We start from the raw sequence: 19,587 nt of genomic DNA, 5'->3' as shown, positions 1-19,587 counted from the left end.
TTTATATCTCCTAGGCTTGTTTTGAGAATTCAATAAAATAAGGGGGGAGGGGGTAAGCCCCTGGCAAAACACCTGGCACATGGTGAGCGTTGAACAGAGGTTAGTCCTCCCTCCCTCCCTTTATTTTATGGTACTGCTATTGGACAGTGGAGGGGCCGTAATGACAACATTTGCACAGCTGCAAATAGAAACCACTAGCCAAAACTTGCACTAAACGCCACTCGCTGGCCAGTCAGAAGCCCTATGACAGGAGCGGAGAGGTTGCATTGCTCAGGAGCCTGAGACAGCTAGCTCTGGATTTTCTATAAATACCTACGAAGGGGTGTAGCAGTATGGAGCGCTGTAAGAGCAACTGTCATTTAAACGAAAGGCCAGCCAGCTGGCTTAGGTCGCTCAGAATGGCAAAGCCCACGGAAATGAATAAAACATCCAGATCTAGACAGCCAGCATCAAACTCTCCACCCCCCACCCCCATTTAACCAATGACAGGTATGACTGAGGCATAAAGCGTGTTTTTTAGCATTTTATTGGGATACTGTAAGCAAATCCTCTGGTATTGCAAGAAGTACTTGGGAAATTCATCACCTTTCTGTGGTTATACTTTTATTTAGCCGGATGTGGAACTGTCTCTGCCTCCAGGACCCTTTATTTAAGTTAATTAACAAATACTGACTTTTTTGTCAAACACTTTCCCTTCTAAATTCGGTTGCTTTATCAGTCTGCTAGGACTGCCAAGACTAAGTGGCTTAAAGAGCAGAAATTTATTTTCTCATAGTTCTGGAGGCCAGAAGTCCAAGGTCAAGATGCCATCAGGATATCTGGTAAGGCCTTTCTTCCTAGGATATAGACCGCTACCTTCTCACTGTGTCCTCACATGGCCTATTGTCCATGTGTGCACAGAGAGATCGAGCTCTGCTGTCTCTTCCTCTTCTTACGAGGACACCAGTCCCACTGGACCCAGGGCCTCACCTCCATGACCTCATCTAACTTTACCTCCCTAAAGGCCTATTTCCCAATATAGCCCACATTATGGGTTAGGGCTTCAATATATGAATTGGAGGGGGTAGGGGCACAATTCAGTTCACAACAGTTGCTTCTTTCTTAAACTACTTTCCATAAATTATCCAGCATCTTCTTTTTCTTTATCCAGTAATCTCCATTACAGTGCAGTATATCATTTTCCTATACATTTCTTATACATTTACCAAGTTTTAGGCACACCTGCAAGAATTAATCCAAACTAGTGCCTTTTTCCTTGTGCCCTAGTCTTTAGTAGATGAAGCAGCTAAGGGGAAGAGGTGTGTGGAAAGGAGAATAATGACCTCCTCCCCACCAACAATGTCCTCATGTTAATCTCCACAACATTTGAATACATTAGGTTACATGGTAAAGGGGCATAAAGGTTGCACGTGGAATTAGGGCTGCTAATCAGCTGGTCTTAAAATAGGGAGATTATCCTGGATTATCCAGGTGGGTCCACTCTAATCAAATGAGTCCTTAACAGTGGAAGAGGGAGGCACAAGAAGAGGGTCAGAGAAAGAGATATGATGGTGGAAGCAGGGACAGACAGGCTGTTTCTAGGCTTCGAAGATGGGAGCCACAAACACAGAATGTGGGTGGCCTTTAAGCTGGGAAAGCAAGGAAACGAAGTCTCCCCTAGAGCCTCCAGAAAGGAACATTAGCCTTGCCAACACCTTGATTTTAGCCCAGTAAGAGCCATGTCGGACTTCTGAGCTACAGAACTGTAAGCCAGTGAATTTGTGTTGTTTAAAGCCACTAAATTTTATGTGTCAATTTGTTACTTCACCAATAGAAAACTAATACAGGGAGTCGAAGGTAGAGGGGAGAGGGTAATGATTATGACTTGGACCTAGAATGTGTCAGGCATGGAACTAGAGGATTTATATGTGTTATCTCTTAACACTATTGAGGCATGTGTTACATGTTTTCTACATCAGGAAACTGAGACTGGGAGTTTAAGTAGCTTTTTTTAAGACACACAGTAACCTAGTTAGTACATGGGCGATCTGGGATTTCAAACCAGGTCTGCATAGTCTGTACGAAAGAATAGTAACCCTGGTCTGCATCTAAGCCCTGGTTCTGCTACTGTGTGAACTAGGGGTGCTTGAATACCCTTAGCCTCGGTTTCTTCAGTTGTTAAACTTGTAGAGACAAGTTAGGTTTATGAGCTTTGTATGAAAAGCAAATTGTGAAATCAGTATCAAAACGCATTGTAAAGTACAAAATGCTTATCTGATGTCATGTCTGATCCAGCTGCCACTTACCTAAACATCCATATCAAATGAATGATCTAGGACAGTGAGGGGGCTGGAGGGTCTTCTTAGATCCTAACCTGAACTTTGTTACTTAGCATCAGCATTAACCAGGCCCCTGTATGAAAAATCTTCATCCTTTTGTTGGGTGTTGGATGCCTAGAAACATGGCTTTGGCTGCATCCTGAGTTATTTCAGAGGCTGAAAACTCCAGGGTAGTAAAATCACTTCAATAATGGTGAGAGAATTGAGGGGTAACGTGAGTTCTTAGCCATCCCTTACCATCAAGTTTGTCTTTGGTAGCATTTTATATTAACACAATATTTGTTTAGCTAACAATAGTATTTGTTCAATGTAAACAATTATAACTTAAATCCTGGCATTGGAGTAAGTTTACATATGACTCTGGCTATTTAGCAAGTAAACTCTAATCAAAATTGTTTGGATTATCATAGTGGTTCAGTTATTACCTACCACCAAATATATGAATAGACCTTTTCAGGTTACTTGGCTATTAGAATATTGGTGAAGAGGGTTAGTAGTCCTGGTTATTTGATGACTTTTAGGCTATATAAATCAATTGAACTCTTTCCTGATAAAGTAGAGTCTCTATATACATATTTCTGATTCACTTAGGGTGAGGCTACTGCATTATCACATCTGAAGATAGTTTTTTTTTTTTAAAGATTTTAATTATTTATTTGTTTGACACAGAGAGACAGAGCGAGAGAGGGAACACAAGCAGAGGGAGTGGGAGAGGGAGAAGCAGGCCTCCCGCAGAGCAGGGAGCCCAACGCGGGGCTCGATCCTAGGACCCCGGGACCACGACCTGAGCCGAAGGCAGACGCTCAATGACTGAGCCACTCAGGCGCCTCTGAAGATAATTTTATCTGGTCCTCAATCATAAATAAGCTAGTCTACCACGTTTGAGCATTTTTTACATGTGGTATTATAATAATAATACCAGTGAAAAGTCTGGTGGATCTATGCATCAGACATTTATTGAGCCTCGTTTTCTGTGAGCCTGACACCGAGATTGTAAAGACGCTTCTCTGCCCTCCAGAAATTAACATCCTTGTAGGCAAAAAGACAGACATATAAAGAATTCATTTTCATGTTGTGAAAAATGTAAGACTTCTGAGGAAGCAGACTTCATGCTAGTACTTTTTATTCCTACTTAATAAAAATATGATTTTTGTGGCAAGTGCTTTTAAATATGCTTTAGACAATATAATCTGTATTCAGTCAACACATCTTTAATCATCTCATTTTGTAAAGCTGAAGAGCCCTTTTAGGTGATCATTTACCCCATCCCAGAATCGCCATACATATTGTTGTTGAAACCCACCCAGATAACAGAGCCTCAGATAGGAGTTTAACAGAATGGCTAAATTCTCCGAAGTCAGATTTGGGTCCTGATCCAGGCACTAACAGCTTTATGACCTGAAGTAAGTTATTTTACCTCTCTCAGTATTAGTTTCCTCATATATAACATGAGGATGATAAGTATAACTTTTTCTCTTCTTCAAAATAAGGTTCTAAAAGACAGTTAAGTCCACTGATTCGCAAGTCCAAGATGGCACCACTAGAAATAGTATTGTAGAGTTGATGAGAGAACTATAAAGGTTGATGGCACATTTGGTGTTTATCCCATAATTTCTCACTATAATTGAAAGTTTCGACTTTATAGCACTCACTCTCAAGTGGCTTTTGCACTTACACATTACAGAGTCGATGATACTTGGATAGAACATGTCAAGACTATAGAGATGGTGAGGGAGGGAACCTCTCAAAGTCCCATCCAGTTTTGTGATTTTAGAATGTTCAGTTCTTGGGGTGCCTGGGTGGCTCAGTTGGTTAGGCGACTGCTTTTGGCTCGGGTCATGATCTTGGAGTCCCAGGATCAAGTCCCACATCAAGCTCCCTGCTCAGCAGGGAGTCTGCTTCTCCTTCTGACCCTCCCCCCTCTCGTGCTCTCTCTCTCAAATAAATAAATAAAATCTTTTAAAAATAGTAGAATGGGGCGCCTGGGTAGCTCAGATGGTTAAGCGCCTGCCTTCGGCTCAGGTCATGATCCCGGGGTCCTGGGATCGAGTCCCACATCGGGCTCCCTGCTAGGCGGGGAGCCTGCTTCTCCCTCTGCCTCTGCCTCTCTCTGACTCTCATGAATAAATAAATAAAACATTTAAAAAAATAAAAATAGTAGAATGTCCAATTCTTCTCTGATAAAAGATATCTTCTCTGATAACATTCATATGCTTATATTTTTAGTGTAGTCCACTTTAATAGAAAAATAACATTAGAATAAGTGTAAAATTAGTTGAAATTTTGCTTCAAATCATTTTAGTTTTTTTAAGTTTTCATATTTGGTAATTAAGAAAAATGTACTTAATCAGATGTTTATTAAACTTATTGGATAAAAAAGTGAAACGTGAACTTTACAAACTAAAGTAACTTCTATATTTAATGCACCTGTATTCATAAGTGAGAATTTAAGGTGGAAACTGGCAGTGGTCTTGCAAAGTTGTTTCTAATTAAATTTAGTTTTCATTAATCTATATTCTTTTTTTTTTTTTTTTTTTAAGATTTTATGTATTTGCGAGAGAGAGAATGAGAGACAGAGAACATGAGATGGGGGAGGGTCAGAGAGAGAAGCAGACTCCCTGCCTAGCAGGGAGCCCGATGCGGGACTCGATCCCGGGACTCCAGGATCATGACCCGAGCCGAAGGCAGTCGCTCAACCAACTGAGCCACCCAGGCGCCCCTCATTAATCTATATTCTGACAGTCTTTTGATCACTGACCTATTTAAAGTAGCATGAAAATATATATGTATTGCTTGTCTTCTGTATTTTAGAAAGCCAACCTCTTTAGTTTGGAGAAGTTGTATTTACAAGGGAAGTAATAGTCATGGCTTCATCTTGAAATACTCTCTTCTTGCTTGAGGATAATATAGAATACTAACTAACGGCTGTAACAAACCACCACCTTTCAGTGGCTTAATGCTCGCATACCAGTTAATGCAGACCTTCCTGGTTGATGAGTGGCTTTTCTTTTCTTGGGCTGGTGACTTTGGTACCTCAGCTCCTCCTAGCTCATGGCTCCGCATTCCCTAGGTCCTCAGAGTCCTCTGCCTTTAGTTAGCAGATGAGGAGTAAGAGTAGGAGAAGGCACTCCAGTTTCTTAAAAACCCCTGGCCCGCAAGAGATAAGCATCAATTCTCTCACCTTCCACTGGCAGGAACTAGCCACATGCTCACATAAGGATCCCTGGGACAGGTAGTCTCCAGGCAGCTGCCTCCTGGTAACAACTCTGTGATATGGAAGGGAGGACATAAAGTTTGGTGGGCCCTGCCAAAGGGGACATGAGAATGTACGAATATACCAACTTGAAAATTCTATGTTTATTAATATCTAATAGTCCAGTGTATAAGTACCAGTGGGACATGTTCTTTGGGGCCTTCTGTATTCTTTAATCCTATCACAGTGAAAAACAGCATCAATTTTTAAGAGTTGCCCAAAGCTGTAATCTGTGACTGTAGGACAGTTTCTTTGTATCAGCTCTGGACCTGGGATGTTTGGCTTTGTACAGTAATTGACAGCAATCTAAACCTGTGTATATGATTTAAAGGATATAATTTATATTTTTCATATTTTTCTCAGGAATTTTCAGTGTTCATCTTTACAAGTCTAGTGACAGCAGTTTTTTCCAATATTATGCATAAGTAATATATGACTATAGCTTTAGATTCTTATAATAATGTGGTATCTGAGTTGTAAAGGTTTTTTAATTGGATTTTTCAATTTTTCAAAAGATATGTATTTTTATATAAATTGCCATAAATATGTAGCAAAAAGAAATTTGTCTTGAAGACCATAAATATTTGGATGGGATCCTGCTAATATTTGGTCAGAGTCCCACTGGATTTCCAAATGTTTAATTACAAAATACTGGAACTGTTTTGTGATGTTTACAAAGCTAATTACTAAGAAATATCCATGTTGATTTTAGGGATGTATTTCCAAAATTATGTAAGAGGGAACTCCTTATCTGTCAGTGGTAACAAACAGCTTGTAATTTTCTCTTAAATATGTTTTGGAATGGATTCTTCATATTACTAATTCCTAGTCATTCTCATAACCAGTGTCTGGCAAGATTACACACTGCCTCACCAGGTTTGGTGACTTTTTGATAATTTTATTGACACGGTTCACTTTCTGTTCTTACCTTCTAATTTGTTTTCAATTGGGATTCTTTTTTAAGTATAAATTTTTTATTGTTATTACTACTTGCACTTTATGGCCAGTTGTAAAATTTTCCAGTAATTCCAAGATACTGATGTCAGAAGCAGATTGAATTAACATATATTACTTGTCTTTATTTTCTTGTTCATATGAATATTATATGCATAGGATTATCCCCCACCCCCACAAAAAAAGGACATTGCAAGTTAATTACTTAGTCTCATTATTTTGCGACCTTAACTTCAACATGATAAAATTATATATGAAATCTTGCTAAATTCACAATGATATATAAATTGTGTTATTTACAATGGAGTTTAACAGAAGAACCTCTTTCATCATCACAGATGGTTATTAAGAATGAATTTCTTCAAAGCTAGTGCACTTTTTGTCTTTAAACCACTTTTCTCTTAAAGGCTGTCCTAAATTTTTATTTTAAAAGAAAGCATTTTGCATGCTAGGAGGTAAGAAACATAAGGAGGGTAATTATAATGGGATTTAAACAATTCACTTACATTTCTTTGCCAATAAAATAAAGCATGTTCTGTTAGGGCTCTTTTTTATAAGCCCTAAAATATGTCTTTTAATTGACTAATATTATAAAAGAAAAAGACACAACACTGTCATCTTCCTAGATCGAATATTTCTGTTTCCCAACAACAGATTTGGCCGTCACTCAGGGGCAAGTAGTATTATGCTTTTTAGATTTTCAGATATATCTGAACTGCTGTTGATTGCTCCCCAAATCAGGTCAGATGCACTCTCCGCAGGAACATTTGCCAGAGGTACTGTATGTTCAAATGGAAGATTTTTAGGTTCCATAGTCAGTCTCATTTATTCTCCAGACCTCTAAATTTTTCATACTAAGTAGGAGCATCTCACTTTATGAACCATGGGGTCTTTATTAATTAAACAGAGTCAACAGGGCTGATTTATTCTCTCTTCTCAGTTGAGCTACCAAGCACACAAATCAGAGAGGAAGTATCTCTAATACTAGAATGTTCTCCAAGCCAGTAAAGCTGGGATTATCTCATCATACCGATTATGTCAAAGCTCTTTAGGCACAATGCTCACCAGGACATAAAATTGAATGGTCTACACACAGCTGGCCCTGTTCCAGCATCATAGGAAGAATTCCAGGTTTTTCTTGAAATAATCACAAAGTTCTAATTATCAAAAACAAAAACAAAAAAACTAGCCATGATCACTTATTGAATATCTACTCTTTCCCAGGCACTTCACATGCACTACCTGAGTTTTAGAAGCTTTGGTTTTTGTTTGTACAAAAGACCTAGGTGTGGGCGCCTGGGTGGCTCAGTTGGTTAAGTGACTGCCTTCGGCTCAGGTCATGATCCTGGAGTCCCTGGATCGAGTCCCGCATCGGCCTCCCTGCTCAGCGGGGAGTCTGCTTCTCCCTCTGACCCTCCCCCCCTTGTACTCTCTCTCTCCCTCTCTCTCTCAAATAAATAAATAAAATCTTTAAAAAAAAAAAAAGACCTAGGTGTGAAATATGTACTTGAAGCATAGAAACCTTATCCCTTTGTTGGTTGTTTTGTTGTTGTTGTTTTCCTAGTAAGTAGCTGTTGTAATTGCACGTTTGGTGTTCAGGTGTGTGTTTTTTAAACAGATAGCAAGAAGTATATTGTGAACATAAGCTTAATTAATATTGTATGATGTAACTTTTGTATTTGGGAAAAGATCAGATGTGTATTTGTTGATTTAAAAAAGCGCTCAATGAAGTTTCCTGGTAAGGATGACCTTCTAGTGGAACTTTCTCATAGTCATTGTTCAGAGTCAGTAACTACATTTCTTCTTTAGACATTTTGCTTTTGCTTAGTTTACATTATAAATTTAATGGAATGTCCATATCTAACAGTTATAATAGTTTAAGCATAAGAATGTTATTTTTTTTTTAAGATTTTATTTATTTGACAGAGAGAGACAGAGCGAGAGAGAGAACACAAGCAGGGGGGAGTGGGAGAGGGAGAAGCAGGCCTCCCGCAGAGCAGGGAGCCCGATGCGGGGCTCAATCCCAGGACCCTGGGATCATGACCTGAGCCGAAGGCAGACGCTTAACGACTGAGCAACCCAGGCGCCCCAAGAATATTATTTTTCAGAAAGTCTGCTAGGAAAGCGTGCACCTGAAACTTGTCCCTGAGTTGGTGGTTCCTGTTTGCCTTCCTTCCCACACTCCCTAACTCAGGGACATTGTTGGGGAGGAAGGATTTATAATAATTTAAAGTCTCTTCTTTGGACTAAGATATTATAAATGTGCTGGTAAACATCAAAGTAAATACACCAATATTTTAAAATTAGCAAAACTGTCTCATCAAGTTTTTCCTTTTGGTTTTAAACAGGTGCTTTGTACAGAATGATGTGTCCTCATTTCACCTGCAGCAGCATCCTGGCCCTCTTATCTTACACTCATTAGTATTTCTTTAAAACCACTTTCAATTTAGGCAGACTTCCAGCTTTCCCTAACACCCCCCCCACCTGCCCCCAAGACCTTGAAATGAAGTTAACCTGTGCAGAATCCAATGCTTTAGTAAGTTTAGCCTCCATAATAAGAAATTCCATTAAACCATAAACCATTTTAAAGAGATAATAGTAATGTGGATTACTGTCAAGAGAAGAATGATTCTTTGTACCACTTAACCACACTCTGTACTTTTGAAATTACGAAGATGTTTGAGCCTTGCCACCTTCACCTTGATTCTTAAAACAACTTGAATTAGTTTACCCCGTCATGAAGCTTTCAATGATCTTCCATGGAAAGATAAGTTTTAATATTTAAACTGAGGGGTTGAACAATTTGTATTGGGGGATATGCATAGAATTTGGGATATAGGGTCAAAAATAAACCAAATCACCACTGACAGTGAAACTGCCTATTTGTACTAAGTCCAACGTTGTCAGTTATTGTCCTCAACAGCCAATAAAGTTAAGTGCATTTTTGTGATAGTTCCCAAATTGTGCTCTGTGGAATACTAGTCCTGTGTGTGCCGACAGGGGCATGTTAGTTTGAATAATACTGCAAACTGCTGTTGAGTCATAGAACATGTTAATATAGTTAAGGCTTAGGGAAATCCTGCAGTAAAGAAACCCATTTAGCTTTATTTAACCTAATGAATCTCAAACTTATTCGACCATAGAATTATCTTCTTTACATAAGTTACTAAAAACCCTTTAAAAACAGACTTTGGAAATGTTACTCTGTGATGTAGGAGAAACTTTTAGACACCCCCTCCCCCCATCTTATTTGATCCTCCTAAGTGCCAACCCATAGACAGACATGATGCTACTTTCCATGGTTGAGTCTGGATAGGATAGGGGTCAGGGAGACTGATCTAGATGGATGAGGGCAGTGGGGTAAGCCAGTGAAAGAAAGAGTATCCAGGAAGAAGAAACAAAATAGGTAAATTCACTGCCAAAAGAAGAAGAAGAAGAAACAAATCATCCTAATTCTGGCAGCTGTCTGTCCAACACTCAGGAGCTGGGCAGATAGTGGTGGATTTAAGAGATTCTTTCCGCCAAAGGCTGAGTGTTGGATACGAGGTCTGAGAAACACCATCCACCAGGGAGGGGCCCAGGTTGCGATGTCTCAGCACTCCCTGAACATGCCCTATACCTGTTGCACATCCTTCTCTACCTCTGCTTGTGTTCTTCCCTGAAATGCCTCGTCGTTCGTTCTTCACACATGTTAAGCACCATAAATTCAGACAAGAAACAGTTCCTGCCCTCAAAGAGCTTCTTAACGAAGTAACTCTTTCTTCTTTACTGAAGATAAACAGGCACTCATAACAGAGTGTAATAAGAGATAACATCAGGAGCACAGATTGGAGGAATTTTGAGGAAGATTGATTCTTTGGAATTAGTAAGAGTTAACTAGATAAACAAAATGGGAGGAAGGAAGACTGTAGCAGAGAAGAAAGTATTATTGAGGCAGGTAAAAAAAAAAAAAATCAAGGTATTTCATACTATGGAAGTATGTATTTGATCCAGAAGGCATGGGTTGGCACTGAATTTTTAGCAGGCAAGCAACAGTGTCTGATTTGTCATTTAGAAAGATCTCTTGGCTGGAGTAGAGATTGAATTAACCAAGAACCAGAACAGGCAGAGAGACAAGCATTTTCCGTGACCCAGGCTATAGCACTAGAAGAGGAGAGGAAGTAAAAGACGCCACAGATGTTTCAGCAAGACAGTCCCAGGACTTGCTGACTGAATGTTGGTTAGGAAAAGCCAGGAGTCAACAATCACACGTTCTCCTACATTCCTTTTTACCAAAGAAGAAAGAAAGAAATGGGTTTGGTTGAACCTTAAAACCTATCCAAGACTTTTTAAAACTATTGGATGGAGTTCCAGTTGCTTCCTGTCACAAGGAGCTGCTGTAGGGAGGAAGCAGTGTCCCTGGGATCAGGACATGTGCAGATGGGTAGAAGGACAGGCAATCTTTCAGATTATAATTGCATTCCTTGTTCTTCTCAAGTCATGTAACACAGACGACGTCCTGGATCCATCCTGTGATGAGTGCACTGAACCTGTCCTGCTCAGACGAGAATGAAGAGGATTATTCCAGAGAATTTCCCGATCAGAAGAGCTGATGGTCTTTCTTGGGAAGCTGAGCTCCATGGTCTTCTAACATCTCATTCTACGTGGATGACTCCCAACATGCAATGGTCTAAAATAGGAGCAAAACACACACTACTTACTGAAGTTCTGAAATAGAGACTCTAGAGTTAGGCTACTTTTGTAAAACTTTTTTTTTTTTTTTTTTTTTTTGCTTGTGATGAGCATTTTTTTGTTTTACTGAAGTGTAATTACCATATAGTGTTATATTCGTTTCAGGTGTACAATATAGTGATTCAACAATTCTGTACACTACTCCGTGCTCATCACGATGAGGGTACTCTTAATCCCTTTTATCTATTTCGTCCATCCCCCCACCCACCTCCCCTCTGGCAACCACCCTCTTGTTATCTGTATTCAAGAGTCTGTTTTTTTGTTCTGTCTCTTTTTTCCTTTGTTCATTTGGTTTGTTTCTTAAATTCCATGTATGAGTGAGAGCATCTGGTATGATGAAACTTTCTGATATAACTGTATACATTTATAAGATCAGTTGCCACTACAGTAGTTCTTTAAGAATTGTCTAGTTGCATTTTTTGAAATCACATATAATTAGATTTTATAATATGTATATTTTTTCATATACAATTAGATTTGTAATTTTATATATAGTTCTTTATAGAGTATCAGATACCACGGTTTTTATGATTAAGACTTACTGGAAAATTATATGAACACAGTGAAGCACTTCATTTATTTGATAAGTCACTAACCTTTTATATTATTATCTTAGGAAAGCGATCTGAGCAAGCTTTTGGGGGTTTCTTAAGGATCACATTTGGACAACTATTTCATAGGCTACGGAATATAGTTTACACTCGTGTGGGGCTTGCTCATTTACTAAATACTTCTCAGACCCTGTTTTATTTAAACCACACAACATGCCTGTGAGACAGATCCTGTGGGTATTTTTATTCTTGTTTTTCGTTAGGGAAACAGTGGTTCAGAATTGAAGCACCTTGTCCCGGGGCTGAGTCACACCTGTCTTCTGATTCCGCGTCCAGCCCCCTTTCCACTGCACCCTGCTCTCCCTGCAGAGGGAATTCACAGCCCAACACACAGGCCACCGCTGTTCTGTTGATACAGCTGAGCTCCACAGTTGTGCACTCCAGCGGCCACGGAGATTCAGAGGCACCTCTTCACTCAGACAGGGCCCCCCACATAACCCCACTGTTTTCCTATAAACCCCTCACCCCCAAACCTTCACCACATCAGGGCACAGCTCCGTGATGCCCTTCCAACAGGCTTCTTTGAGCAGCTCACATTTTTCTACAGTAAAGGGACTGGCTCCCATCAGGGGTCTGCCCTGCTTAGGCTGCCCTTGCCAGAGGGAACATTTGTGGGCTGCTAATGAGAAGAGGAGCATCTGGAATCTCCTCTGCTATCGGGACTCCTCCGTGAACTCTCCTGCTGTGAGTTCAAGACTGGTCTCATGATTGCTGATATCACCCTCCAAACTGATCACACTTTTCATCTTAAGCTATTTTATTGTAAGGATGCCACTAGACAGTCCTGGAAGGAAGGAGCCGTTGACTTGGAGGGTTAAAGGTTTTCTCTCAGTTTAGTGATTTAAACCTGGGGCTGGGGATTGGGGCGGAGTGGGGAGGAAGTCATTTTAAATGTCCTGGGCATTAGCTAGGTACCAACTGAATGATAAAAAGGGATTTAATCATATCCAATATTATGATATTGTTAGGTAATATACTTAGGAAGAAAGTGAGTAAGAATCATTAATTAATCAGAATAGCCTGTTCCCAGACCATGCCTGGTAAGACCGAGAAGTTACTGTTTTTCACCGTGGTCTCTTCTCACCACTCCCTCCCTCCTCCTCCTCCTTGTCCTCTTCACTCTCTCCCCACCTCTGAAAAACAATTACGAGAAAGGAACTCCAACCTTGAGAATCATGTGATTCAGTCATTTTCAAACATCTTTTGGAGAAAAAGACTCATTTTTCAAATGAATTCTTAGGCAGAATCCCAATATATGTAACAGATTTTTTTTTTTTTAATATTGCTGCTCTACTTGAAATGAGAGAAGCCTGAGGCACAATTAAAGGAGCCCCCAGCACAGCTGTGCAAACCTAGGGCTCCTTAGAATACAGTGTAAGAATCCTCAATTGTAACCATTTTATAGATGAGTCAACTGAGATCGTAAGAGGTCACAGAGTGAGTTAGTGGCCAGGTCAAGATGGGACCTAGATCCTAAAGTCTCCTAGTCTACCAAGTTTCATATGGCACGTAATATAGATGTATGTATATTGTAAATATAGGTCTATGTTGTGCTCCCAGATTCACTCCTGAATATATATATAGGATTTATAATTTACATCTTGAATAATAGCATAAAGTCAAATCCAGACTGATAGGCAGTCATTAGCCCTGAGAAAAGTTTCAGAATGGCTGAAGAAAACTCGTGCTTCTCCTGACAGCTATGTGAATATTAGCAAGCTTCAGGGAGACAAGTTTTGAGAGAAGTCCCTGAGGGAGCTCTTTCCTTGTGTCCCCCAGAGGTGAGTGAGATTCTCAAACACCTGAAGTTACTTTTATAAGTTAGTGTCTATAATTGTGAAAGTACAGGCTTTTGGTTGTTGCTAAATTAATGGTATGATATTTCCCTCCCCCTACTAGGAGTGTTTTTCTAGTTTGTTTCTAAGAAAACACAGAGGAGACGCTAGAGTCACTTGAAATCAAGGTCCTCAGGCATGCATTTTAGTGACAGACACCTCATATGTTAACTTTGCTGTTTTGTGCCACTGTCTTCCTTGCTTCCTCATGGAATACCTCATGGAAAAGGCCTATGAAAATTGCAATGATATTCTTTGTTGAGCATTTTGTGCCATACATTGCGATGGGCAGTTTGCACAGATTACTTCATTATCTTCTTACAACAACCCCATGAGGTAGAAACTATAATCATCCCCATTTTGTAAAGAAGAAATTTAGGATTGGAGACAGTTGCTAGTCTTTGCCTAAGGGTCACAGGGCACCTACATGTGGAAGGTAGAGTTCAAGGCAGGTGTGGCACAGCCCATTCTCTTAAACCACTCTGCAGAGCTGCTCAGGTCCATCGTGTGTGACACTGGGGGGCAGAGCTAGGTCTGTGGGTCAGTTCTCCAAAGGGGCAGATTCCAGTTCTGTGCCACCAGGAACGCTCTGGGAGTTAGGGCTCATCAGGAAAGAATTCCCCTGGAGGAAGTGAAAGCACTATCCCAGGAAGCATTCAATCTGAACTCCTTATGGGAATGGTACTGAGGAGGTTCAGGGTCTGAATTGGCACATCTGAGATTTCTTCCTCTTTATGCTTCTATGACCTCCAAACCAACAGATAAATGCTCCCAAGAGACACTCAAAGAAATATGGTGGGACTCATTAAGAATCCTTATCCAATGCAAATAGAACCCCCAGATTATTTTTTGGTGAGTTGATGTTTATCTAGCCAGTCTTTCTTTAATATAAATCAACCCTATTGATGTGATAAACTTCTCTGTTGACCCACTGGCACAGATTCCAGGGTTAGAAAATCTCAATGCTCATATGTCCTTCCACCTCACCTCATAAAAGAGTGACCAGGGTTGGTCATCCTTACTCCTTTATTCTCAGGGTACTTACTGAGCACCAATAGTGTGCCAAGCACAGTGTGAAGCACTATAGCAAAGTAGGACAAAATAACCATTTCCTGGGTCCTCTTATTCTTGGTTGAAAAGTAAAAAGCTTCTCAGGTGGCCAGAGTTGGAACAGCTTCTCTTTAACTTCCAGATGTTAAAAATAATCTATTTCCATTGAAAAATCAAGTAGTATGGAATTGTATAAAGTGAAAAAAATAGCTCATCTCACTTTCCAGAAGTAGTCATCACAAATATTTTGATGAGTATTTTTACTCATTGTTTACTGTTAAGTAGCTTGCTCTTGACATAATTCATTGTGGTCACTTTTTCATGTCAATACATAGATTGTTCTGTTTCAAATGTCTGTGTAAAATAACACTACCCCGATAACTCATAGTTTCTGCAGCTATCAGACTGTTGATGAACCCTTAAGCTGTTACAAGTTGTCTTCTGTTACAATGTCACAGTAAACATTCTTACATTCATTAAATTCTTTTCTTCATATATACATGCACTCTTGAGCCAGTAGGTCTATGGTGGGAATACATTCATAAAAGCAAATTGCTCTGTCAAAGGTTTGTTCATTTTATTTTTTGGTAGATATTCAAAAATTCGCCTCCAATAAAATAGGACCAATTTACACCACCACCAATGGTGTATGAGAGTTTGTTTTCTATATATTATAGGACTTTTTATAATGCAAAGATTGCCAATAACTTTTCTGATTGTTTTTGTCCTTAGAAGAGTAATCCTCTTTTTATCATTGTCTAAGGACCTGAATTTTTTTCACCATTAGGTTTTAGTTGTCCCTTAGCAGCAGAGAATGCCTTGCTTTATATAGGGGAGTCTGGCAACGACTAATTCACTGTCTGTTGAACACATCATTACTCTCCTCTTTTTATTGACATTTCCTACTTTATATATAATGGTGGTGAAAACCCACTCTTAATGAGCTAACTTGGGTGAGAGCCCTTAGTAAAGCGCAAAACACAATGCAAACACATCTGCAAGTTCTTTAAGCCTCGGTTTCCCCATCTGTATATGGAGGAGGGTAATCCCCTGACTCTTCTCAAACCAATTCAACTCATCAACCATTTCCTGAGCACCTGCCAAATGCCAGACAAGATGCAAGGTCTTGAAGTTACCACACCAAATAGTTCTGATTCCCAAACCAAGAAACTCATAATCTAAAACCTTTTTCCTTTCTTTCCTTTTTCCTCAAAAACCTTTTATTTTTCCTTAAAGGAGTAAGAAGTCGGGGATTTGTTTAGTAAGAACCCCTGAAGCGAGGCCCTTTATCACTCTCTCAAATTCGAATAATTCCAAAATAATATTAACACCCCTTGACTAGAAATGAAAGAGAAACATACTGTGAGAAGGGGCTCTCCAATAATAAATGCTAAGCAGCTGTAAAAATACAGAATCAAATGATACCTCCATAAAGTGTTTGCAAAATTAGAAAATATTATCCTTCTTCTGGGGGAAAATGGATATTTTTATTTTCTCTGCTAAAGTGAACTGCAACTTTCAGAGGCCAACAGACTTCAATTTTACCATCCACAGAACAGAAAGAACTGAACTACCATTAAAACAACTTATTGCACGTAGCTTTTGAGGAGACGAAATTTAAACAGAATATGCCCATGGGAACTTAACTTGAGAAATAAAATACCTGAGGTGTTTTAACCACAACTCTCCAGATGTGGTACTACTATGCCTGCATGATGATTATCTAAATGTTACATGAAATTCTGTATGCGCTTTCTTCATATGTCTTTATGTCTAACTAATACTACTTTCATTAATTTTTTTTAAGTTTGATTTTTACTTTCAGGGGTTGGGATAGTTTGAGGGAAAGTGCAATCAGATTAATAGCTCTCACTGCACCCCCCACCCCCCCATTCTCACATCACTAAATTATTCTCTATTACTTCACTGTTTATTTCTTCTCCATTACTTACCAGTTTGTAATGATTTGTTTGTTTATTGTCTTCCTTATTAACAATGGGAGTAAGCTCCATGAAGGCAGGGATTTATTTGTCTTGTTCGTACTGTAGGAAGGATCTAGCACTATCAAAGAGGATCTCGCATATTACCTGTCACATAGTAGGTGTTCAATACATACTTGCCAAATTGAATGTGTAATGTACTATCCATAACCAAGGCTTAGTCCCCAGTTTAACTTTCATGCATTTGTATTCATTTATTCACTTAAACACTTAACAAGTGCCAGATACTTTGCTAAGTACAAGAGATACAATGCAAAACAGACATGATCCTAGCCCCCATGTGATTATATTTTATACAGAGGAAGTTCAACTGAAATTAACCAAAGGTTTTCCCATTTATTTTCTTTCTCCCTCTTCTTGATCACATATTTGAATTTCTGGGCCATTTAATGTTCTTGCCTCAAGAAAGGGGTGTGAGATCAGCATATGTTCTTTTGAGTTTCAAAAGTCTGGTTCCTTAGGAAACTGGAAAGGAGTTGTGATTCAGATCAAAAGTTTGTGGGTGTATACAAGGAAGATGAGCAAGGCTTTCCTACTCTCTATCTAGGAAATAATTCCCGTGGCTGTGGGAGGGAAGAAAGAACAAAAATGTTGGTGGGGCTCAGAGAAAGGGGCCTGGGCCTCACTTCCTGGGCCACTTTCTGGGAGCAGCAAAACCCCAATTATATTTGTTAGTTTTGAGAGCAGAGGAGACCCATTCCTCACTGTCCCTAGGATGGAAATGACTGCATCTAGTGTCTGTGCAGATGGGGCCTTGGACAACTTCAGTGAGCTTCCTCCAGCCCAATGTGTTCTAGCGTGGAAGATCAAATTGGTTTCTGTGAAGAGTAGCAGAAACCCCACAGGACCTGAGTGAGGACTTTTTCCATTCAATCCACACGGCCTCTCAGTGAAACTCAGTTCGGACAGTGACATTAAGCCATCCAAACCCAGAGTGCCTTGGCACTAGATAAACCTCCTGGAATCTAGCAATGACTCCAAAGAACAGAGGGAACTGCAAGTTGGCTGAGATTAGTGTTGTTCAAGGTCATTAATTCCCTACTCCTGATGTTTTCTTCCTCATGGAGGAAGCTCCTTTAGAGTAACACTCTTGGCCTTCCTCTGCCTCTGCCCTCTCAGGCAATGACTTCTATGCTTGGTGAGTTTGGAACAAAAAATAAGACAGGTACTGTTTCTAGAACATTTCTTAAAAACATTGCCTTTCCTGTGTTCCATGCAAACGCTGCCTATCTGTTTTTCAGATCTTTCCCATTTATTACCTGGATAACAGCAATGTAGACACTATGCCTTCCTGCCTCTCTGGCATACCCGTCCCTGTCAATATGCCCACCATATTTCTGCAGAATTATCTTTCTGAAGCCCATATTTGATTCTATTGTTCCCCCTTCTACTCTTAGTAGTTCCCTAGCACCTGGCATTATCTGACCCTTTCCACTTTCTCTCCAGCCTCATTTCCTCATCAGATTCCTTCCTATCCTTCAAGACGCATTTTCTATTCACCGATTCCTTGAAGATCTTGGCACATGCTGCTCCCCCATGCCCAGCACTGGTACTCTATCAATGTCCAGACATGCACTGGGTTACTGCATTTATTTACTAATTTAATTTTACCCAGTGTGCTGGGTTACTGAGTCTTAAAGGCTTGAAATCTGATCCTACCCACGCTTTTTTTTTTTTTTAAAGATTTTATTTATTTATTCATTTGCCAGAGAGAGAGAGCACACAAGCAGGGGGAGGGGCAGAGGGAGAAGCAGACTCCCAGCTGAGCAGGGAGTCCGATGCAGGGCTCGATCCCAGGACCCCAGGATCATGATCCGAGTCAAAGGCAGATGCTCAACCGACTGAGCCACCCAGGTGTCCCTCTACCCACGCTCTTGTGCTTCCTCTCTCCATGTGGTAACGAAAATCAGAACTCTGGATAAAGCCGACTAGTCTCTCTCACTGCAGCTATCCCACCCAACACCAGCAGCTAGGGGGATAAATCAGCCTTTTAATAAAGCCTTTATTACATTGTATTTGCAATTAATTTGGACAGCAAACAGAGGCATGTATCTTGCCTACTAGACTTGGAGCCCTGTAAGCCAAAGTCCATATGTTATTTTTTTATCCCTCACACAAGGCATGGTACAGTAATCAATAAATGATTACAGAAGACATTTTTTTTTAAAGATTTTATTTATTTATTTGAAAGAGAGAATGAGAGACAGAGACCACGAGAGGGAGGAGGGTCAGAGGGAGAAGCAGGCTCCCCGCCGAGCAGGGAGCCCGATGCGGGACTCGATCCCGGGACTCCAGGATCATGACCTGAGCCGAAGGCAGTCGCTTAACCAACTGAGCCACCCAGGCACCCTACAGAAGACATTTTTAAAGTAACTTATTGTTGGGGCACCTGGTGGCTCAGTTAGTTAAGTGGCCAACTCTTGATTTTTGTTCAGGTCATGATCCCAGGATCAAGGGATTAAGCCCCGCATCAGGCTCTGCCTTCAGTAGGGAGTCTGCTGAAGAGTCTCTCTCCCTCTCTTTCTCTCTCTCTAAAATAAATAAATAAATCTTTTTTAAAAAGTAATTTATTGTTCTCAAAAACCCGTTTAGCTGTTTCCTGCTTCTAGCAGAGAAAGACAAAGTGAATGAAAAAGAAAATGAGGTGGGAGTTTAAACCTGTCTACACTTGCTAATTCTACTAATGTTAGAACAACATAATGTATATTGCTGAATGAGAAAGTGTATGCTGCCTATATTTGGCCATAAAACTCACAGTATGATTGCAGTGGAAGGATTGTAAAGCAGATACTCAGACATTGTCGATTTGCCCAAGGTTTTGAAAAAACACAACAG

The 19,587-nt window shown here is 40.0% G+C and overlaps 1 protein-coding gene across 2 annotated transcripts in view; it reads left to right on the top strand.

Moving 5' to 3' along the window:
- STXBP4 (syntaxin binding protein 4) overlaps window positions 1-15,388 on the top strand; it is a 179,984-nt gene extending 164,596 nt beyond the window's left edge. For both annotated transcript variants that reach the window (XM_064582846.1, XM_064582847.1), the window contains one exon: window positions 11,003-15,388. In XM_064582846.1, coding sequence (XP_064438916.1) covers window positions 11,003-11,117 — 115 coding nt within the window. In that variant the 3' untranslated portion in view covers window positions 11,118-15,388. The remainder of the gene's footprint in view (window positions 1-11,002) is intronic.
- The last annotated feature ends 4,199 nt before the right edge of the window (window positions 15,389-19,587 follow it).

The sequence above is a fragment of the Mirounga angustirostris genome, unplaced genomic scaffold, assembly GCF_029215605.1.
Source record: "Mirounga angustirostris isolate CCGP_5_RB_7025 unplaced genomic scaffold, mMirAng1.0.hap1 SCAF_17, whole genome shotgun sequence".
NCBI lineage: Eukaryota > Metazoa > Chordata > Mammalia > Carnivora > Phocidae > Mirounga > Mirounga angustirostris.
The sequence above is the reverse complement of the archived record's forward strand: the minus strand, read 5'-3'. Positions and strand labels throughout refer to the sequence as shown.